This window comes from Eurosta solidaginis, chromosome 4 (genome assembly GCF_040869045.1).
Source record: "Eurosta solidaginis isolate ZX-2024a chromosome 4, ASM4086904v1, whole genome shotgun sequence".
NCBI classification, from domain to species: domain Eukaryota; kingdom Metazoa; phylum Arthropoda; class Insecta; order Diptera; family Tephritidae; genus Eurosta; species Eurosta solidaginis.
Genome location: NC_090322.1, coordinates 153,932,405 through 153,957,364, shown reverse-complemented (window position 1 = coordinate 153,957,364; position 24,960 = coordinate 153,932,405). Strand labels below are relative to the sequence as shown.

General features: G+C 41.4%; 1 protein-coding gene across 3 annotated transcripts in view; it reads right to left on the bottom strand.

Annotated features, from left to right (window-relative positions):
- The window catches only part of hang (hangover), a 111,214-nt gene that overhangs the window by 5,728 nt on the left and 80,526 nt on the right, over nt 1-24,960 (bottom strand). For all 3 annotated transcript variants that reach the window (XM_067783468.1, XM_067783470.1, XM_067783469.1), the window contains exon 7: nt 861-1,445. In XM_067783468.1, coding sequence (XP_067639569.1) covers nt 861-1,445 — 585 coding nt within the window. The remainder of the gene's footprint in view (nt 1-860; nt 1,446-24,960) is intronic.

Here is a 24,960-nt window from a genome sequence, read left to right as displayed (position 1 = left end):
TTGTAGCTTAGTTTATTGCGCCTAGACCAATAATATTTGGTAAATGGGTCACACATCGAACAGCAAATAATGTCGGGTATTTTTTTTTTCAACAAAATTTTCTCCCCGAAGGATTTGGGGAGTGTTATCGATGTGATGGTCGTTTTCCGGATACAGATCCGGTACGCTCCGGTAACACAGCACAATTAAGGTGCTAGCCCGACCATCTCCGGAACGAGTTATATGGCCACATTAAACCTTCATGCCATCCCTCCCTCCCCACCTCCAAGTTCCATGACGAGCTTGGGGTCCCCAGAGCCTCATCTGTTAGTGAAACAGGATTCGCCGCGTATAGGTGCAGTTGACAATTGGTTTGGAGAAGCTATATATTGCGCTGTCCACCTGAAAGAATTGCGCTACACAACCCCTTGAATCTGGTATTTTAGTCGCCTCTTACGACAGGCATACCTACCGCGGGTATATTCTGACCCCCTAACCCGCTGGGGGAGTTCTATGCCTCTAGAGGTCTAGTATCTATAATAAATATGTTTGTTTACAGAGATTCTTATAATTTACTTCAACTTAAAGACGGATCTAACTTGACACATATAATATTTTCATTATGCTAAGAATTTAGTTTACTCGATGAATTTCATGCGCGACTGCTTTGTACTACTGCAAACTAATGTTATCAGCTAATTATACTGTGCAGAAAATAAACTACCAGCACCCTAAACTTCCCGTCCTATCCCAATCTTAACACACGCCAACATCCAACGCGAAATTTTCGTTCTTTCTTGCACAAACATTCAAATTTTGTAAATGCCGAAAACAATGGGGCATTTTGCTTCCAACCTCACTGCACTAGCCCAAAAGCTCACCTGTTTGCTATCACCTCTGAAATGCCATTTACGATGCACTTTAAGTGCGGTCATTTGTGTAAATGTTTTATTACACAAATCGCAAGCGTATTCGCCATTATCATTCACCCGATCCAAATAAAATTGATTCGGATCTGCTGGGCCTGTATCGAACATTGCGGCCAATGGATTATCTGTATACAATTCCATTTCATGCATTTGTATATGTTTAGAGAATAGTTCTTGATCGGTAAAACGTTGTCCACATATAGTACATGCGACTTCCGGAAGTTTGATTTTCATACCTCCAGATGTTGCGGGTATTGGTGTGATCTCTAGTTCGCCACCACCTAAAGCGCTAGTGGTTATTATGCCGCTCGTCTCGTGTTGCGTCGCCCCTGCCTCATCATCATCATCATCGCCCGTCTTGTGTTTGTAGACAGGTGGTGGACCCGCACTTTCGGCAACAGCACCAGTTGCTGTGATCGGTTTACGATTGCATGTGGGTATATGATTTTCCAACATTTGACTATCGAAGAATACCTTTTTGCAGAGTATGCATTCAGAAGGCTCGGGGAATTGTGGATGTTTTTTGTAACGATGTACCTGCGAGAGATGATTTTTAATTGAATAAGTTATGAAAGATCAGTTTTGTATTAGTTTTATTTTATTGAGTGAAAGTGTAAAACGAGATTTTAAAGTGGAATTCATTTTTATTAAGCTTAATGCTTATTTAATTTAACCCAGTATTATGAGTCAAACAAAAATTTACGATGTATACATTAAATGAAAAATATTTGTGAAAACTCGTAGATACATTTATTTCAGGAAAATATTACGATTGATTTAGCTCAGATAGAGATGCCACCGTATTTAAAACTAAACCAAGTAAGGAAGGTGTTATGGTAACGCATCTACAGTGGAATCAGTAAGGAAGGCGGTCGGCATGATGTAGTGGTGCACAGTGGCTAGTCATTGTCGGCTGGGGCGGGTCCTTGCCAACCTTACTGTTCCTGCGCCATAAACAGAAAAAAGTTCCTATCATGCCTATCAAGACGAGCAGCTGTCAAATTCAAAAAAAAACCTAACAGAAGCGCAGAGACAACTCAAAACGCTTAAAAATTCAAAATAAAACAACATCCGGCCGAACCGGATGTCACGGACAGACCGTTGACATTCACAAATTTAAATTCAAATTCAAAAAAAACTGACGCAAAAAATACTACCGAACCGGACATGGCCGGTTACTAACGCTGAAAATCAAATTCAAAAAAAAACCGGTGAAAAACCAAACAATAACAAAAAAGCTGAAAAAATTAAAAAATAAAAAAGAAAAGGGCCGAATATACATAGGGGGCGCCGCGGGTGGTGTTGCGACGCCCGGTGCTTTACCCACCCTCAAAATCCATGGCCACCGACGCACCTGAATTTCGGTGGCCCCTTACCTGTCTTACCTTATGCCTTCTAAATAATTGGCGACGCCAGCATTCCCATTTCAATTACAAATTTATTTATAATTCATTTTCATTACGGCTTATTACTTAGGATTATGATTTAATTTATATAAGTTTACAGCTAGGTACATTAAAGTGAGCGAAATGATGCCGTACAAAAAGGAGGTTCACTAGGAGTGATTAGTAAGAAAAAAAAGTATGTACATATATTCATTCCTTTTGATATAAACTTGATTTAGATCCAGGTCATATTTACTTTGGTACTGAATTCAAAAAAAAAGTAGACCATCCCAATTGGAGGGTAGGCAGGGGTATACATGGAAGCTTCCTTATACCTGCTCACTTTGTTGTGGGCATATGTCGAATAGCATTGTTTTAAATGAATATGCTTAAATATACGTAAGGACAGACCTATTTGTTCTTACAAATCTCTCGTTTTAAACCACGAACTTTCTTCAAAATACCCTGAAACATATGCAGGTTAGAATTGACCAATAAACGTTTAGCGTTTGACGCAATACTTCAACGTCTGTACTTAAGATTTACATTTTTATTTAGGTGTACGGTGTAAATTAGGCTTTTATTTAAAATTTAAAATATATAAAAAATAAATAAATACTAGGCGCGCTATACCATCGGGGAAATACAGACCGACTTTCCTAAATTAATCATCTAAAACATGTTTACTTGCGAAGTTGAAAAATACAGAAAACTCCAATATACATATGTATGTATGAATACACTAATTTTCAATAAGAACAAATAAAAATAATCTGACACCTTTTAAATATTATATTTAACTTTTACATTTCAAGTATGTGTATATAACATACAAATTGGCATGTCTAGTCCTTTAAGGCTAAATATACATACATAGTCAAGGTATTTATCATCATGCATATGCATCTGATATCAAATCTTTAATTGTATTTATCTTGATTTTAAATTTAATAATCCGAAATTTCCAAATTGGGTATGCCTTCTTGGTTGTCTTTCGTTAATGCAAACCTTACCTAATCTTAGTCAGAAAATTCTATACGAAATTGGCATAGCCAGGACATATGCGAAATTTTATTTAGGGTTACCACAAGCATAGCATTAGTTTTGCGTATTTAACGCAAAGGTACAATAGTGGTGGAATTCAAACGTAATACAACGGCTGGCATTCTCCAGCTGACTAAACTTAGGCAAGTATTTCATAAGGGGGGTTGCATACATATGTGCAACCTAAGTGGTCATATGCTTATATGTACATATACCCCTACTCACTACGCACCTTGGTACATTTTCTAGGTGGCTGCACTCGACGCGCACTCTAATGGGGCATATGTCTATATATGCATATAACTATACCCAATTTAGGTAGCTAATCATACGTGTAAATGGGTGGCGATTAGATGTAAATAGTGTTAGTGTCGTATATCATGTTTCGTGTGCCCACCCTTATGTACGTGTACCTAGGAGTGTATGTAAGCTCCACTCAAGGGGCTTTGGAACGGACTCACCCCTTTATGTGGTTATTGCGGTAGTTGTTCTGGTTGAGGTGGCCGGCTCTGGGTGTGCCCGGCTTATTTCGTTGGGCCTATAGGTAGCGGCCTTTGCTGCTGCGGTTGAACTTGCTGTTGTTGATGTTGCTGATACTGCCGATTCAATTCATTGGCTGTTGTTGTTGAATCTTACCATTTGTTATTTGTGCCAATACGTTCATGTTGCCAAAGACCGTTTTACGTATTCAATACAAAATCGATTTTATAAAGTTGCAATTAATTCAAAAAAAATTTCCCCGGTTTGTTGTTGTTGCCGGTTCAACGGGCCCATGAGCATATAAGGTGTTTGCCACAGGTGGTTGTAATTCTACTGCATCCACATTCATGTACACATAACCGCTTGCAAATGTGTGAACAAATTTTTCAATTGTAGTGAGACTCCTCGCTGTTTTTAATGCGTTCAGCAAAATTCGTATATTTTATACTTAGTAAGGTATGATTGATTGAACATAAAATGGAAGTGCGGCTTTTTATAGTTAATAGCAAAGAAATGTATTATAAAACTATTGCCAAATGTTGTCCTTTTTGATCACTTTTATTTTCCTGCAGATTGATTGATAACGTTGCCGATATCTTTCTGTAACTTCGGTAATATTTTTTTTTTTTACTTTTTCTGCAAAGATATAGCAAATATCACTTTTCTGGTGTGTATCGGGCGGAAACTCATGCTAGAAGAGAAAAATTTTTCTCCTGATGGCCGGTCTGTCTGTTCCCTTCTTTTCCGATATTTTTCATCGCAACCTTTGCCACATCGCTAGGTGTGTTCCCGTGAACACGCTCCCAAGTAGATCGCAGCCATATACCGTAGCAGCAGACCGTAACAAACCTGCTTCGCTTAGAAGGCCCGACGATGGAGCGAACAGGAAACCGGATCCGCTGTGGGAAGCCATTGCCAGGGGCCTCCAATGCCAATCAACGTGGGGCACGACTCACCCCTGAGATAAGAGTCTCAAAGTCCTATTACGAAGCTAGCCGGGCAACATAGGTCCATCAAAAAAAAATTAAGTCAAGTTGGGAGTAATTTCTGTTTCCTAGTTATACGGGCTTTGCGGCAATTAGACATTTGTTATGGAGAACTCGTCAAAACTCCGAAAGATGATTCCTAGAGGTTATCGCTCCCACCGGAATGCAAGACAAAAAAAAGGTGTAGACATTTTGATCTGGAGAACTCGTCCAAACTCCGAAAGGCTAGTCCGACCTAAGCGTGGACTGCCAGGGTGTTCACGGTCCTCGGTGAGTACGCGTGTGAACAACCTATGAGGTCATTGCTCGGGGAGAATACTGGGCGAGATGTCCCCGACCGCCAAAACGCCCAGACAAAAAAAAGGTCCAATTGGTGGGTATAGAAAAAAAATCAAATTGTAAATTGGCAAAAGAAACGCCCTTGTTGGTTCATTGCGGACGAATATCCGAAGCATGGAAGCGACCTATCAATTTCCCGTTTAGGTCCTCGAGATCATACAATGCATTGCCTATTTTTCGAAGCACGCGACACTTCAGGTATTTGGGTAGGAATTTGGCGTTAATGCCTTGTTTGAAGTTACTTAAGGCAAAGTTTCTTCTGAAAACTTCCTGACCTTCCTTGTAGTTGACTTGCCTAGAGCGCTTGTTATAGGTGATTGCTCCCTTATCTTTGGCCTGATCTAAATTTCTGCGGATCTGCTCACGAATATTAGTCAACTTGTCAGCTCGGCTTACTACCGTAACCTGGTCTTCTCGGAGGCTGCCGAGTTTCCCTAAAATGTTGTACGTTGAGGCATGTTGGACCATGTTTTGGCCATATAATGCAAAGTATGGAGAACACTGAATCGCTGTATGAAAATCACTTCTCAAAACTGATAAAATTTCGGGTATATGCTTATCCCAATTAGTGTGGTCAGGTTTATCCTTCAGGAAAATCCTAATCTTAGAAACAATTTCTCTGTTGACGCGTTCAGATGCGTTCGCTTGGGGAGAATATAGCCCCGTCCTCACGTGCGTCACCCCGTAGTTTGCAAAAATTTGGTTCATTTCCTTCGAGATAAACTGTTTACCATTGTCACTGTGAATAAACTCAGGGACCCCTACAGCTGGAAAAATTTCTGAAGCGAAGTAATTTATAACGTTAACAGTGGTGGCTCTCTGCATGGGCTTTAGCCAAACGTATTTTGAAAAATGGTCTAGTACTATAAAAAGAAATTGATTTCGCCGCTTAGATCTCGGATACGGCCCTAGGAAGTCGCAATATAACCGCTGAAATGGCCTTTCGGATTCAAAGGTACTCCCTATAGGTGGTCTCGACTGCTGATTGGTGGGTTTTACCGTTTTGCAGGTGTCACAACGCTGGACGTAGTCCCTGACGTCCTTAGCCTGCTGCGGCCAGAAGTACTTCTGCCTAACACGTTCTAAGGTTTTCTGCCATCCGCCATGGTAACTCCGGTTAGCGTCATGTGCTAATCTCACTGCTTCCTTAGTCAACCCTTTTGGCAACCATAACCGCCACAGCGAGTCTTCTTCCCCTTCCATCCCCTTACGAAACTTAACTCTTTTGAAAATTACACCGTCTACCACTCGTAAATCCGGAAGTGATTCCTCGTTTTCGGTGACGGTCCGAATTAAGTCTAAATATTCGTTGCTGCAAAATTCGGGAGAGACTAAATCTATTTCTCCGGGCGTGGTAGTGAAAGTTAACTCGTCAACATCAAAACGCGACAACGCGTCCGGTACTACATTCAGGGTGCCCTTACGATGTTCCATTCTAAAATCGTATCTTTGCAGTAAGAGTGACCATCTCGCCAACCTCCCGCTCAAGTCTTTTTGTGTCATCAACCACTTGAGACTGGAGTGGTCCGTAACAATCCGAAAAGGTAATCCTTCGACATAGGGTCGGAAACGCTTCACGCTGATTATGGCTGCAAGACATTCCAGCTCGGTTACTGTATAATTGCGTTGAGCATTATTCAGCTTTTTCGACACGAATGCGATTGGATGCTCAGCGCCGTCATCATCGACCTGGAACAACACTCCGCCAACACCTATTTTGGAAGCGTCGCATTGTATTACGAATTCTTTGGAAAAGTCTGGTTGGGCCAAGACAGGCGCCGAACTCAAGGCTACTTTTAGTTTTTCGAATGCCTCTATAGCTTCAGGAGTAAGCTTGAACGGGCCTGCTGACTTGCGGAGACAGTCGGTCAAGGGACCTGCCAAGTCAGCAAAATTGGTAATAAACGCTCGGTACCAATTCGCCATGCCCACAAACCTACGCACTTGCCGAGGGGATTTAGGGATCGGGAAGTTTTGTATTGCTTCTACTTTTCCCGGATCCACTTTCAGACACCCGCTGCCTATCAAGTACCCTAAGTAGCGTATTTCCTTCTGACAAAATTTACTTTTTTCCACATTTATTGTCAGACCTGCATCTCTCAAACAGTTTGCCACTTCCGCTAGCAATTTTAGATGATCCTCAAAATTAGTGCTACATACCATCAGATCGTCCAGGTAGACAAAGACGTTCTCTCGCAGACGCGAAGGGATCGCCTTGTCCATCAGCCTACTCATAGTCTGCGGTCCATTGCACAGACCAAATGGCATCACCTTGAAGTGGTACAGAGGCCTCCCCGGAACTGCGAATGCTGTTTTTTCCTTAGAGGACTCTGTCAATTTGATCTGGAAGAACGCGTCTTTCAGATCAATGCCACTAATAAAATGCGTGTCCTTGAGTCTGCTCAATAAGCCGTTGATATGAGGCAGGGGGTACGAATCCTTCTTAGTCACCGCGTTGACCTTTCTCGAATCTATGCACAGCCTGACTTTGCCTGGTTTCCGGACCAGTACTACAGGACTACACCACGGGGAGTTGGATTCTTCGATAACTCCTAACTGTAGTAACCTGTCTAGTTCTCTAAAAGCTTCGGCTTGCCTCGGCGGCGAAAGAGGAAAATGCTTGCTTTTTATAGGCACAGCATCACCGGTGTCGATGTGATGCTCCACTAATTTAGTTTGCCCTAGGCCTAACTTCTCGTACGAAGGAAACGTCTCGATGACTTTTCGCAATTCTGATTTCTGTTCTGGTGACAATTCATGGAGGTTAAGTTCCTCTTCCTTTTCAAGCCTAGTCTCTAAGCACTCTACGCTCGGGAATATTTCGGGAGCTAACGCAAATGCTCTCCAAAAATCGACCCCGAAGTATGCTTCCTGGAGCAATGAGGGAACAAGGTAAAAACGAATAATCTTTGTGATATTTTTAAAAGTGACCGGTAGAGATACTGAGCCTAAAATTTTTTGCTTGTTGCCGCCTGCGGTATATACAAACGCATGTAAGGGCTGATATTCGAAGCCGTTATCCTTTAGGAATTGTACTCCATTTTTCCCTAAGATGGAGACGTTGGCTCCCGAATCCAACAACCCCACAAGAAAACTATTTTTAATTTTAGCCTTTACTAGAGGCCTTTCGTCCTCTGTAAGCGTTAACGTGGTGGCTTGCAGCAGTCTACGCTCCTGTACTCTCCGGTGGTATCTCTTCCTACACTTCAAAATATTTTCCGATACCGGGTAGTGTTCAAAAATGGTATGTCTTATGTGTTCGTACCTATGTTCCCTTTCTTCTAGGTCTGGTGAAAGTTGCGTCTGACAAGCGACATCCCTATGCTGGCGTCGCAGAATTCTGATTTGCTCGCCCATCGTGAAAGAGGACGTTCGACTCTCGGATTCAGAACTATTCGAATTGTCGGTACTATCAGGGTAAGTTATTATTACAGTCGAGGGTTTTTCCGCCAAGGTACTACTGCACCTCGGAAGCTCACCATCTCCGTGCAGAGGTTCGCCCTCTGCTTCGGTGCCTGGGACGACGCCTCGAGCACTGGCTGATGTGGGAGCTATGAAGCCGAACGAGGTTCCCCCATCTTCTCGCTCGGGTACTGGTTTCCCTGCCTGCGATGGTCCCTTGGGCATTTAGGGGTAAGCACACCCTTATACCCGCATCTAAAACAAAACGGATTCCTAATGGGCTCCTCGCAGTATATATAGGAGTGGCCCATGGCCTGGCAATTCCAACATTGGATTCCGGAATAGTCCGGTCGCCTGCTGCGTCGATATTCCAGCGCCTCTAGCTGCGGATCCATCTCGCCGTCTTCGTTTTCCGTCATGCCCGGATTGTTTACGCGTGCTTCGCTTACATGCCGCCCTGGGTAAATGGCTCCCAGCAGCTTGCTCTCTTTCAGCACTTGTTCACCTCGGCGTGCTACATCGCGCAGATCATGGAGGTTCCTTACGTCCGCATTAAAAAGCATTAGCTTAAGGCTACTGTTGACGTTCCTTTTTATTATGTCAATCAGTAGAAGCTCTGACATCGGCTCCCTTAAGCGCGCGTTCAAGGAGATTATGTCCGCGTGAAACACGTCATAACACTCACTTGCCTTTTGCTTGCGCATGGAGATCTCCATCATGATCTCGTGGTCCGTTTTCAGGGTGCCAAACTCTCTTTTTAAGGAGTAGCACAAAAAGGCATATGTCGCATTTGGGTTTTGTTTTGTGAACAGCCAGTACCATTCTTCGGCTCGTCCCGAAAGGAATAGGTGGAAACTGGCCATTATTTGTTCGTCAGGGCATTGTGTGCGCTCACACAAGGTGTTTAATTTGAAGAGGAAATCGCTTACACTCCCAGTGCCGTCGAATGCGATTTTCCACTCCTGCGGTTTTACTGTTATGCTGCTTGGAGTCGGGTACATTGGCGGTACTACCGATGGCAATGGGTTACGGTCCATCCTGCTTGCGTTCCTGTGTTGCTGGTGTGCTTGCTGCGTGGATTCGAGAGCGGCGTTGAGCTGGGCCATGTTGGCTCTAATTGAGCCCATCTCTCTCCGCATTTCCTCCTGCGAAGCCTGGAACAGTTGGTGTAGCACGTCCACCCACGAGCCTCCACGAGTGGCTTCGTCCTGCATTCCTAGGAGGTTCGCCTGATCGCTGGTAGCGTCCCCAAAATTTCCAATCCCATGATTTGGTGGTAAGGCACCCGCTCCATCTGGTGCATAGTTCGACACGTTGGTCATTATCCCCGAGATGTTGTGTGGGTTTAGCAGCGATGCATTCAAATTGCTGGTGCCTACAGGTATGTCCAATTTGTCGCGGTCGTCGTTCCGGTTTGGGCCTATATTAGTCCCCGCGGGATTTCCGTAGGATCCTTCTACTGGGGTATGCACCACCAAAGGACGCCTTGCTTTCGAAAAAGCCCCCCTATTAGCACCGCCCCGGTGCTGGTTCCCTCGTAAACTGCCCGCACTCTCGAACGGAGTGTTCCGGCCCGTTTGCCCGTAGGACTGGTCACGCGACATAATCCGTTAGAAAAAAAAATTCTTTGTCAAATAGTATTAAAAAAAACCTTCTGTTCCCAGAAGATGGTTTGTTAAAAGAGGAAAAAAAGTTCATATATCTATATATAAAAAAAAATTGTGCGAGAATTAATGCAATCATTTATCAATGATCGCACCAAAATAGAAAAAAAAAATTCAAAAGCTGAAAAGAAAACGGTTAGTTATCTATAAATTTTATATGAACAATGTAGGTGGTGATGGGAACGCTGACATCCCATCATTAGAAGGCAGTAGGCCAGGCAAAAAAAATTGATACAAACACATTCATACTTGGCCCTAGTGCTCCCAACCGCAATCGAGGGGGGGGTCTTAAGGCCCCCCCTCCGAGTTTGGTTGGGGCCACCAGGGTCCGCTCCAGGCACACACGAGTAGGTCTCAACACGCCCAGCCGCAACGCAGGGGCAGTCTCCAGGGGCTTGCCCCTGGGACTGGTTGGGGGTGTTGAGGCCTCCCGTCCGTTCTCACTGGACACCCCTCCTGCCTCCGCCGCAATGGGTGGAGCGGTTTCGAAACCGCTCCCCCAGTCTGGTGGGACAGGAAGGGGTGCCACTCTGAATCCCAGCTCAACCCGTCACAATCCAGGTGGCACTATGTGTTGCCACCTGAGACGTGGGATGAGCTGGGGTCCTACAACACATACACTCACACACTCATACCAAGACGATACAAAATTCGGCAAGGAAACAAAAAAAAAACTACTTTACAACAAAAATTTAAACCCAATTTAGCGGACATATAATTTTCCATAGCCGACTGCGGACAACATTCCGGAAACACAAAAACTCACTTACAAAAAAAAAATCAAGTGCGTTTAGCACTACCTCACTGGGTGAAATACAAAAGTCCGGAGGACAAGACGTTCAGTCCGTGGCTCCTTCCGCTACTGCCCCCAATGACCAGCCCGGACAACCTGATCCGTCTAACCATCCCACCGCAACGTAGGTGGCAGCTCTGTGGCTGCTCACTCGGACTGGTGGGATGGTCAACCTCACAGGTTGACCCGACTGACCCTCGCGGTCAGCGCTTCAGGCGCCACGTTGGGCGCCATCTGTTATGGTAACGCATCTACAGTGGAATCAGTAAGGAAGGCGGTCGGCATGATGTAGTGGTGCACAGTGGCTAGTCATTGTCGGCTGGGGCGGGTCCTTGCCAACCTTACTGTTCCTGCGCCATAAACAGAAAAAAGTTCCTATCATGCCTATCAAGACGAGCAGCTGTCAAATTCAAAAAAAAACCTAACAGAAGCGCAGAGACAACTCAAAACGCTTAAAAATTCAAAATAAAACAACATCCGGCCGAACCGGATGTCACGGACAGACCGTTGACATTCACAAATTTAAATTCAAATTCAAAAAAAACTGACGCAAAAAATACTACCGAACCGGACATGGCCGGTTACTAACGCTGAAAATCAAATTCAAAAAAAAACCGGTGAAAAACCAAACAATAACAAAAAAGCTGAAAAAATTAAAAAATAAAAAAGAAAAGGGCCGAATATACATAGGGGGCGCCGCGGGTGGTGTTGCGACGCCCGGTGCTTTACCCACCCTCAAAATCCATGGCCACCGACGCACCTGAATTTCGGTGGCCCCTTACCTGTCTTACCTTATGCCTTCTAAATAATTGGCGACGCCAGCATTCCCATTTCAATTACAAATTTATTTATAATTCATTTTCATTACGGCTTATTACTTAGGATTATGATTTAATTTATATAAGTTTACAGCTAGGTACATTAAAGTGAGCGAAATGATGCCGTACAAAAAGGAGGTTCACTAGGAGTGATTAGTAAGAAAAAAAAGTATGTACATATATTCATTCCTTTTGATATAAACTTGATTTAGATCCAGGTCATATTTACTTTGGTACTGAATTCAAAAAAAAAGTAGACCATCCCAATTGGAGGGTAGGCAGGGGTATACATGGAAGCTTCCTTATACCTGCTCACTTTGTTGTGGGCATATGTCGAATAGCATTGTTTTAAATGAATATGCTTAAATATACGTAAGGACAGACCTATTTGTTCTTACAAATCTCTCGTTTTAAACCACGAACTTTCTTCAAAATACCCTGAAACATATGCAGGTTAGAATTGACCAATAAACGTTTAGCGTTTGACGCAATACTTCAACGTCTGTACTTAAGATTTACATTTTTATTTAGGTGTACGGTGTAAATTAGGCTTTTATTTAAAATTTAAAATATATAAAAAATAAATAAATACTAGGCGCGCTATACCATCGGGGAAATACAGACCGACTTTCCTAAATTAATCATCTAAAACATGTTTACTTGCGAAGTTGAAAAATACAGAAAACTCCAATATACATATGTATGTATGAATACACTAATTTTCAATAAGAACAAATAAAAATAATCTGACACCTTTTAAATATTATATTTAACTTTTACATTTCAAGTATGTGTATATAACATACAAATTGGCATGTCTAGTCCTTTAAGGCTAAATATACATACATAGTCAAGGTATTTATCATCATGCATATGCATCTGATATCAAATCTTTAATTGTATTTATCTTGATTTTAAATTTAATAATCCGAAATTTCCAAATTGGGTATGCCTTCTTGGTTGTCTTTCGTTAATGCAAACCTTACCTAATCTTAGTCAGAAAATTCTATACGAAATTGGCATAGCCAGGACATATGCGAAATTTTATTTAGGGTTACCACAAGCATAGCATTAGTTTTGCGTATTTAACGCAAAGGTACAATAGTGGTGGAATTCAAACGTAATACAACGGCTGGCATTCTCCAGCTGACTAAACTTAGGCAAGTATTTCATAAGGGGGGTTGCATACATATGTGCAACCTAAGTGGTCATATGCTTATATGTACATATACCCCTACTCACTACGCACCTTGGTACATTTTCTAGGTGGCTGCACTCGACGCGCACTCTAATGGGGCATATGTCTATATATGCATATAACTATACCCAATTTAGGTAGCTAATCATACGTGTAAATGGGTGGCGATTAGATGTAAATAGTGTTAGTGTCGTATATCATGTTTCGTGTGCCCACCCTTATGTACGTGTACCTAGGAGTGTATGTAAGCTCCACTCAAGGGGCTTTGGAACGGACTCACCCCTTTATGTGGTTATTGCGGTAGTTGTTCTGGTTGAGGTGGCCGGCTCTGGGTGTGCCCGGCTTATTTCGTTGGGCCTATAGGTAGCGGCCTTTGCTGCTGCGGTTGAACTTGCTGTTGTTGATGTTGCTGATACTGCCGATTCAATTCATTGGCTGTTGTTGTTGAATCTTACCATTTGTTATTTGTGCCAATACGTTCATGTTGCCAAAGACCGTTTTACGTATTCAATACAAAATCGATTTTATAAAGTTGCAATTAATTCAAAAAAAATTTCCCCGGTTTGTTGTTGTTGCCGGTTCAACGGGCCCATGAGCATATAAGGTGTTTGCCACAGGTGGTTGTAATTCTACTGCATCCACATTCATGTACACATAACCGCTTGCAAATGTGTGAACAAATTTTTCAATTGTAGTGAGACTCCTCGCTGTTTTTAATGCGTTCAGCAAAATTCGTATATTTTATACTTAGTAAGGTATGATTGATTGAACATAAAATGGAAGTGCGGCTTTTTATAGTTAATAGCAAAGAAATGTATTATAAAACTATTGCCAAATGTTGTCCTTTTTGATCACTTTTATTTTCCTGCAGATTGATTGATAACGTTGCCGATATCTTTCTGTAACTTCGGTAATATTTTTTTTTTTTACTTTTTCTGCAAAGATATAGCAAATATCACTTTTCTGGTGTGTATCGGGCGGAAACTCATGCTAGAAGAGAAAAATTTTTCTCCTGATGGCCGGTCTGTCTGTTCCCTTCTTTTCCGATATTTTTCATCGCAACCTTTGCCACATCGCTAGGTGTGTTCCCGTGAACACGCTCCCAAGTAGATCGCAGCCATATACCGTAGCAGCAGACCGTAACAAAGGCTAAGTTCGGGTGTAACCGAACATTACATACCTTGGAGCCTTGGAGCAGAGGGCACGCTCATCACCACGATATGCAGAGCTACACAGCACCTATGTCGCACAAAGAAAGGCACTTAAAAATGCCATAAAAAAGAGCAAGAAGTTATGCTTTAGGGAACTGCTGGATAATGTCGACCTAGATCCTTGGGGATCAGCCTACAGAACTGTGATGGCCAAAGTTAAAGGACCGATATCACAGCAACCTACGTGCCCGATACTGATGAATATTATTGTTGAAACACTTTTCCCGGCGCAAGATCGCTGGACTTATCCAAGCGAGGATCTAGAAAGTACGGAAATTCCGCAAATTACAGAGCAAGAGGTGCTGAACGCTGCAAAAAGAGTTGCTGATAACAAATCCCCAGGACCCGACGAAGTACCAAACATAGCCCTTAAAGCTGCGATTACAACTAGGGCTACATTATTTCTGATCTCTTTAATGCCTGTATGCAAGAAGGCATGAAGTGTTCCCTCGCCCGTGGAAACGACAAAGACTTGTCCTATTGCTGAAACGTGGTAAACAGCCGGACCAACCATCCTCATATAGGCGACTTTGTATGCTGGATTCCCTAGGGAAGATTTTCGAGCGTATAATTAGTGAGCGCCTACAGCTGACTCTAGAAAGACCAGGTGGCTTATCGAATAGTCAATATGGATTTCGCAAATCAAGATCCACCGTAGATGCAATACAAACAGTCGTCAATATAGCTAGAGAAGCTATCTCTGGAGGCCAAAATAAAAGGAAGTTCTGTGCACTGATTATGTTGGACATCAAGAATGCTTTTAACACTGCGAACTGGATGCAGATAATGGCAGCGCTGCAAAGCTTCGGCACTCCAGCTTACTTACGCAGAATTATAGGTAGCTATCTTAAAGACAGAGTACTTCTTTTTGACACGGATCAAGGAGCAAAAGAGTACAAAATCACAGGAGGCGTCCCACAGAGATCTGTTCTCGGTCCAACGCTTTGGAATGTAATGTATGACGGGGTGCTAAAGATTGATCTACCAGAAAACACGCAAATTGTGGGATATGCTGATGATATTGCAGTGGTAGTAGTGGCCAAGAAACTGGACCTGCTTCAAGCATTATGTAATGACGCCGTAGCAAGAATAAAGGAATGGCTGACCAATACAGGACTGCAATTGGCTAGCCAAAAGACGGAAGTGGTATTAGTAAGCTCCAAACGGTCGGCGAACGAGTTAGTCTTAACTGTCGGGGATCATCAAATCACCTCAAAGGATTCCTTAAAATACTTAGGAGTGCACATTGACTCTAAGTTAACTTTCAAAGAGCACTTCAGAGCGGTGGGGGAGAAAATTACCAAAGTTAATGGATCACTTATGCGAATAATGCCTAACATTGGTGGTCCGAGCGAAGCTATACGTCAGCTATTGTCCACAGTAACCAGCTCAATAATACTATACGCAGCACCAGTGTGGTATGGATCTAAACAGACCCATCAAAAATATATATTAGCAGCGTACCGACTTGCTTCTTTAAGAATAGCAAGTGCTTATCGGACGGTGTCCGACGACGCGATCCTGGTTCTAACCCGGAAAATCCCAGTGGACTTACTGGCAAGCAAAATGGCCGATCTGTATAACACTAATATCGAGTGACCATCTGAAGAAGACAAGAAAAGAGCAAGGACACAAACAATAGCTAAGTGGCAAGAACGGTGGGAGGCCTCGAGTAAAGGGCGTTGGACTTTCACACTAGTTTGGAACGTAGCTCAATGGAATGAGCGGAAGCACGGCGAACTGAACTACCATCTCACGCAGATAATGAGTGGACATGGCGGTTTCAAAGAGTATTTATGGAAGCGTAGGATAGAGGAAGATCCTCAATGTGTACCACAGAGTTAGAAAACGCAGAACACGTCATGTTCTACTGGCCCCGTTTCCACGAAGAAAGACTCACCTTGCATGGAGTCTTTGGGGAGGAACCTACCACGAGAAATTTAGTTTTACATATGTGCAACCGGAAAGAATGCTGGACTGCAGTGAGCAAAATGGCATTTACAGTAATGACACGCCTGATGGATGCTGAGAGGGAGCGCAGAGAAATGCGCATGCGAAGCAGTGGCGATTAAATGGACACTCAGAGCAAATAGCGGGAACCTGGACGCAGGGACAACAGTAGGCTCTTAAAAAATGAGAAATATGGAGCGCCACCCTGAAGTAATGCGAAAGTGGTGCCGGGGTGGGCGACGGTTCCAGAACGGGGCTGTTTTTTAGTCTACGGACACACGGTTGCTGCGACGGCAGCAATTATGGTGCATTAGGCATTTTTCAGCCTCCCCGCAAAAAAAAAAAAAAAAAAAAAAAAATACCTGGAGCCTTGGAGACAAAATAAGAGAAAATCACCATGTAGGAAAATGAACCTGGGGTAACCCTGGAATGTGTTTGTATGACATGGGTATAAAATGGAAGGTATTAAAGAGTATTTTAAAAGGGAGTGGGCCATAGTTCTATAGGTGGACGCCTTTTCGAGAATTCGCCATAAACGTGGACCAGGGGTGACTCTAGAATGTGTGTGTACGATATGGGTATCAAATGAAAGCTGTTCATGAGTATTTTAAAAGGGAGTGGACCTTAGTTGTATAGGTGGACGCCTTTTCGAGAGACTCTAGAATGTTTTTGTACGATATGGGTATCAAATTCATGGTATTAATGGGGGTTTTAAAAGGGAGTGGCCCCTAGTCGTATATGTGAAGACGTTTCCGAGATATCGACCAAAATGTGGACCAGGGTGACCCAGAACATCATCTGTCGGATACCGCTAATTTATTTATATATGCAATACCACCTGACATGATTCCAAGGGCTTTTGATTTCGCCCTGCAGAACATTTTCATTTTCTTCTACTTAATATGGTAGGTGTCACACCCATTTTACAAAGTTGTTTCTAAAGTTATGTATACTTTGCGTCAAAAAATCAATGCAATCACCATGTTTCATCCCTCCTTTCGTATTTGGTATAGAATTATGGCATTTTTCATTTTTCGAAATTTTCGATATCGAAAAAGCGGCCGTGGTCATAGTCGGATTTCGCCCATTTTTAATACCAAAATAAAGTGAGTTCAGATAAGTACGTTAACTAAGTTTAGAAAGGATATATCGATTTTTGTTCAAGTTATCGTGTTAACGGCCGAGCGGAAGGGCAGACGGTCGACTGTGTATAAAAACTGGGCGTGGCTTCAAACCGATTTCGGCCATTTTCACAGTTATCGTCATAGAAGCTGCGCCCTTACCAAATTTCACATGGATTGGTAAATTTTTGTTCGATTTATGGCATTAAAAGTATTCTAGACAAATTAAATGAAAAATGGCGGAGCCACGCCCATTTTGAAATTTTCTTTTATTTTTGTATTTTGTTAAACCATATCATTACTGGAGTTGAATTCTGACATAATTTACTTATATACTGTAAAGATATATATATTTTTTTTTTAAAGTGGGCGCGTTCGTCATCTAATTTTGCTAATTTTGATTTGGCCTACATATAGTGATAGGGGTAACGTTCCTGCTAAATTTCATCATGATATCTTTAACGACTGCCAAATTACAGCTTGCAAAACTTTTAAATTACCTTCTTTTAAAAGTGCTCTTTAAAAGTGCCACGCCCATTGTCCAAAATTTTATCAATTTTCTATTCTGTGTCATAAGGTCAACCCACCTACCAAGTTTCATCGCTCTATCCGTCTTTGGTAGTGAATTAGTGCACTTTTTCGGTTTTTCGAAATTTTCGATATCGAAAAAGTGGTTGTGGTTATAGTCCGATTTCGTTCATTTTAAATAGCGATCTGAGATGACCAGGAACCTACCTACCAAATTTCATCAAGATACCTCAAAATTTACTCAAGTTATCGTGTTCACGGAGAGACATACGGACGGACATGGCTAAATAAATTTCTTTTTTCGCCCAGATCATTTTAATGTATAGAAGTCTATCAGACCAATTCTAAATATTCTCGCGGAATTTTTTTTATCGCGGATTTTTTTATTCCTGCGGAAAAATTCCTCCAATTCTTTTCTCCTAGGGAGAAAAAAAATTGGGGAATAGGAATTTCGAATTTTCGAAGTCAGCTGTTTTGTCAATTGAAATTTCGTTGCGCATTTCTTATTTTGTTTAAAAAATTGAAAAGTTTAATTATTGTTGCGAATTTGTTTGAAATTAAGAAATAAGGTATAAACAATGCACATTATTGCATTTCATGTTAGTTAGTTAGTTATTTTATTTATTACAATCTTTAGACTTAGATTAAATCTATGAGATCACATTTATACATTATACAGTCTTTGGATTTTGCATAATTAATTTTGAGTTATAAAATGTATTTCTTTTTTACCTAAAAGGTACTCCTTTACAATATTCGTATAATAGCCTCTTGAACTCTTTCATATTTTTACAATCTTTTAAGTCCCTAGGAAGTTCATTGTATTCTCTTAAACCCTCAAAATATATACTCTTTTTATCAAATTCGAATTTTACAATTGGCAAGTGGAAATTATTTTTGTTTCTTGTGTTATAGTTATGGACATCGTTGTTTATTTTACACGATCATTTAGATAATTTGGTATTTTACACGATCATTTGGATAATTTGGTAGGTTTTCTAATTTCATGTTGTGTATGAATTTCAAAGTATAATATAACACAAGCTGTTTTACACTAAGCCAGTTCAAGCTGTTTAGTAGCTCTTGTATGGGAGTATCAAAACGCTTCTTTAAAATAAATCGCATCACCGTAATTTGTTTTTTCTGCAACGTATTTATCCTTGAATCAGCTATTGTAAATAGAATCGTTGGGCAATATATAAAATGAGGTTCAACGATAGACTTATAAACCATTGTTTTATAGTATCGGCTTATGTGCTTGCACGTCCGTATCATAAAACCTATCTTCTTTGAAACTTTCCCCTCTACATATTTAAGATGCTCATCAAACTTTAATCTTTCATCTATTATAACTCCTAAGTATTTTATTTGGTTTATTCTTTCTAATGGGATATTTGCTATTTTTAGGGTTACATTGTCAACTCCTGAGTGTATTTTACTCATAACCATCCATTTTGTTTTCTCAATATTAATTTTGAGCTTGTTTTGACATAGCCATTTATATACAGAGTCTATATCCGCTTGTATTTTTGATATGGCCTCAGTTACGGATGGACAGCTTATCGTCAACAATGCATCATCTGCAAATAGTCTTATTTTACAGTGACTCAAACAAGTTTTAATATCATTTATGTATATTATGAACAGAATCGCGGCTAGGACTGATCCCTGTGGTAAACCTATTTCAACTTCTATTTCAGGAGATGTCACGTTCCTAATTAAAGTTCTCTGTTTTCTTCCTGTAAGGTAGCTTCTGAACCATTTTAAAGCTGTATTTCGGACGCCTATGTTATATAATTTCCTGAACATCATATCTCTATTCACTGAAATGAGTAATGAATTGGTACCACAGCAACATCAACAGAGGAGCATAAGAAGACGGCGGGATAACGCAAATCCGGTGGAGTTGTCTTCTTCCATTCAGCAAAGCAATTTTCTGGCGGACAAGTCGAGTTGAATTCGTCTTTCTCATATGTCAAAATCTATTTAAGCCTTCTTAAAAAATCCTTGCACAATTTTTGGATGGCTGCATCAAATATACCAAGAGCTCTTCCGTTGCTTATGATATACTTTTCGACTTAAAATGTACATATTTTAGCACAAATTTATACAAATAAGTTCTTTCTTAAAAGAACCATTTTTTCTTTAGTTATTTTGATGCATTCGTTTTAATTTAACAAGTGAAAAAACTCCTGAGAAATGGCAGAGAAATCTCCCTCTCACTCACATTCATAATACCTACTTTTCTCCCGTAACCGGTTTCCGCTTTTTCGAACATTGTTCAGAATAGGAGGAAAGGGAGAAGTGAAAAAACACACAAGGAATTTTTATTTAGAATACGAGGAATGGGAGAAGGGAAAAACTCGTACGGAATTTTCGTTTAGAAATGGGCTGTATATCTATCTCGATTAGTTTATGCCGTTACGGATTAGCGTTATGCGAACAAAGTTAATCACCCCTATTCTGCATTTCGATTACGTTCCCGTTCTACGCTCCGCTTTAATCGAAGTTGGGTATTCTGCACTACGACGGAATTGTAACGAAAAGAGGAAGAGCAAATGATTTTTCGAAATCAGCTGTTTGTACGGAATATGTGAACATTGGAACAAAATAAATTAAAGAAAATTTGTAAAAAAAAAACATTGAAAACCGTTTATATTTTATTATCCACGCCATTTTTGTACAAAAAAAAGCAATAGAATATATTGCCGCAGTATTATATTTTTTGGGTGAAGTGCTTTCATAATTGTAAGTGTGCTTTTGTCGTTATTTTGACCAATTCCCTGCCGTGGCCACCAAGTTTTGTTAAAACGGATTCCTGCACGAAATAGTTGACATTTTCTGAACTTTATGGATGCTAATTTCATTGCACTGGCCTAAAATACTTTATAAAGATTTATTTTGTAATCCACTGAAATGTGGACGTGTCGGTTGCTATCCGAAAATGGTTGCGTACCAACCTTAAGAGTTGCGTTGTTACTGCCATCTATTGAGGAATAGAATAAGAAGCTCGGTAAACGCAATCATTTAGTGTAAAAGTACGGCAACCTGCATTTAAGGTAACGAATGTGGCGAACAACCAATCAGGTGTTCGCTTCTACTCTGTAAATACTGACGCTGCCCTCTGTAGGCAAAATTATGTAAGGTCTTCTTAGTGATTAAGTAGACTCACTTGTAAAAATGTGATAATGTGGCAATGCCTTTTTTCGGTAGAAAAGAAAGATTCATTAAATAAAGAGAAGTTTTAGCAAGCCTGTGCAAAAACAGAATAGCTCCTAATATTTTATTTAATAAAAAACATTGGAAATTAAAGTTCTGGTGTGGGTAGAATTTGCGTGCTACAAACGTAATAAAAATACATACATATATAATGAATATTCGTGAGGAGTTGAACAATGTTCTTAATGATGCTGGGGTGGAGTTTCCACACACAGCTACGGCAACGCAACTGCGGAGATTGCTGCAAAATGTGGTTGGAGCTGGTCAGGTCCCTTCCAATAGTATCCCAGTGAGCGCTGCCCCGAGTTTTGATATGAATTCTGATTCACCTGATGTAAATGATCGAAATACTGCCGATGACGCTTTTGTTTCTGGTGCTCCGGCCACTGCTAATGCTGCCGTGACTGATGTCACTGATGTCCCCGTTACTGTCGATGCCATTACGTCCGCCGATACTGATGCCACTGCTGAAACTGCTGCCATTGCCGATGCCACCACCGCTGCCGAAACTGCCGCTGTTGATACTCTAGTCATAACAAACATTGCCGCCGTCACTAACACTGAGGCCACCGTTGCTGGTACTGCTGCCCACGTCGCCGCCACAATTGACGCCAATAACACCGCGCCCACCGGTTCGTTCAACAGGTACGTTGAATCCGACACAAAACTGCTCAACGCAATCTTCTCAGGGGTAAGAGAAGAAAACGAGGTTGACCGAAAAATTGCAATTTTGAAAAAAGAGAAAGAGCTTCTTGAACTCGAAAAGTCCGTTGCTGATCTAAGACGCCAATACGAAGACACAAATACTGATAATGCCGTTGGCAACATTAGGTCGAATTTGTCGAAGCGCTTAACACATACAATGTACATGACTTTTTACGTAACTTTGAAAGGATAATGCAAATGGTGGGAGCTGACGAGCTTTTCAAGTTCACTTGTTTGTGCAACTCGATTTGTGGGGATGCAAAACTTTTGTTAAGCAGAGATATTTTGAACTACGCTGATCTAAAGAGAGTTCGGGCGTGTGGTGAGTCGTGCCGAAGTCTATAAGGCATTAGCGAATCACAAGTGGGACAGGAAGAGCAGTGTGCGTCGGTACGTATTAGAAATGGAAAATATCGCAACGCGGTGTGATTATATTGATGAATTTGAGTTAATCAACTTTATAGTGGATGGGCTTCAGGACAATACACCAGAAGTTTATATACTACTAAATCCTAGAACAATGAAAGAGTTTAAAGATTAACTCGATTTGTATGAACGTCGCCTCTCGTCTCGTTCATCTAATCGAGAAGCCGCCAACAAGCCTAAGTTGTCCAAGCCCATAACAACTAAAGGCGAAGCCGCAGTTCCTGAAACAAGATGCTTTAATTGCACCCGTATGGGACACTTCCAAAGTAAATGCCCCTATGAGAAGAGGCCGGATGGCAGTTGTTTCCGCTGCTGGAAGATGGGTCACGATCACCGAAGCTGCACCTTTCCGAGAAAAGTACTAACACTGAAGAAAACAGTAGCCGCAGTCACCGCCAGTGGGGCCGAAGATATGGATGAGGAAACCTGCTGTCACATGTTAGGATCTATGAACATGGTAAGTGTCGCCTATCTCACCACAAAGATTAAGTGCAAAAATTTATAGATTTTTCGTCTCTTTTCGATACCGGTAGTCCAACTAGCTTCGTTCGGAAGTCCGCAGTACCAATAGACGTTGACGGAACCCCCGTGAAATCAATTTATAGAGGTTTAGGAAGTTTTAAATTGTTAACTCTTGGAAAAATCAAAGCTGAAATAAAGTTTAAAAATAAAATTAACACAATTGTCTTAAATGTGGTGCCCGATGACACCATGGAAATTCCTCTTATCTTAGGTCGAGATTTTCTCAAAAAATTTAATATTCATTTATGTTCACTTAAATATGGCGGAATAGATCACCCAAATCAATTATATAATCATTTACTAGATGGAAAATCTTATTTTTGTGCGCTTGATCCAAATGGTACATGTAGTTTTAAGGTTGCAGAGGGTTGTTCAGAGTCACACAACAATGGATCCAATGATAAGTTGGACGGTGAGATAAACCAATCACACACGGGTATGATGTCTCAGGGGTCTCCTACTGACGGATTGTGCCAACTCGATATATTTCCATCTGAAGGTAGTTTCAATGAGCTGAGCGCATCTGTGTCCGAGGTAAAGATAAACAGCGCCCTTGGAAAAAAGAATATAGCACAATTAGAAAAAACATTAGTCGATAACTATGTGAACCCTACAGGTATTGATGTTCGTCCATATGACTATGAAATGAAAATTATACTGGTCGACGACAAACCATTCCATTCAGCGCCAAGAAGGCTGTCCCATTATGAAAAAGCCGAACTGCGAAAACAACAGATGAACTATTAAGAAAAAACATAATCAGGCCAAGCGAATCACCTTATGCCTCTGCGATCGTGTTAGTTAGGAAAAAGAGTGGCGAGATACGCAAGTGCGTTGACTATCGCCCGCTTAACAAATTGACGGCTCGTGACAATTTTCCGCTTCCGTTAATCGAAGATTGTCTCGGTTACTTGGGTGGAAACATTTTTTTTTTCAACTTTTGATCTGCGAAACGGTTTCTTTCATGTGAAAATGGCAGCCGACTCCATTAAATATACGTCTTTCGTAACACCGTATGGTCAATTCGAATACGTTCGTATGCCATTTGGCCTGAAGAACGCACCCGCAGTATTCCAGCGATATATTCACAACATTTTCAAAGATTTAGTCGATGAAGGGTTAATTATGGTGTATATGGATGATATAATCGTAGCCACTGAAGATTTTGAAGCTTATATCGAGCTTTTGGGCAGAGTACTTAGGAGGATGAGAGAGAGGGGTTTAGAATTAAAGCTCGATAAATGTTTATTTGGGTTTAATAAACTCGATTATCTAGGTTATGCCGTTAGTTCAGATGGCGTACGACCCAGTGACGCACATGTAGAAGCAATTCGAAAATATAGGCTGCCCAGGAATCAGAAGGAGCTTAAGGCGTGCTTGGGACTCTTCTCTTACTTTAGGAAGTTTATTCAAAATTTTGCAAGGATCTCTGGCCCTTTGCAAAAGTTGACACGGGAAGGTATTAAATTCGAGTGGTCAAAAGAATCTCTGCAGGCTTTCGAAGAGCTAAAAAACAAACTGTCGGCCGCACCAGTGCTAGCTATATATGAATCAAAGAAACAGACAGAGTTGCACTGTGATGCGAGTTCGGCGGGCTTCGGCTCGGTTATGCTACAAAGGCAAACGGACAGCCGTCTGCATCCGGTTATGTATTTTTCAAAAGCTACTACGGCCGCAGAGGCGAGATACCATAGCTTTGAACTAGAGACCTTAGCCATCATATATGCACTACGTCGCTTCAGAGTCTATTTAGAGGGTATTCCGTTTAAGATAGTCACAGACTGCATCGTAACCGAATGACTTTAAGTAAAAAACAGCTTAACCCGCGGATAGCCAGATGGGCCCTAGAACTTGAAAACTATAATTACACAATCCTGCACAGAGGTGGAGTAAACATGGCGCATGTTGATGCACTTAGCCGATGCACCGAAGCTGATACCGCCAACACGTCCGATTCACTTGTAGCCCTCGCTGGTGAGCCAAATATGTTGGCTGAACCATGCGAACTTGTATCAGCTATTGACGCCAATGAAGTTGACTTTTATATACAAGCCTCACAATACCGAGATGATTCCATAAGAAAGTTACGGGAGAAACTAGAGCTGGGGTCTGTGTTGAACTACGAATTAGCGGATGGCCTTGTCTTTAGGAGAGAGGGGGAGGGTTACTTGCAGATGTTAGTTCCAAAAGATATGGAAGACAACGTTATTAGGCTGATTCACGAGAAAATCTGTCACTTAGGCATTGACAAGACATGTGAT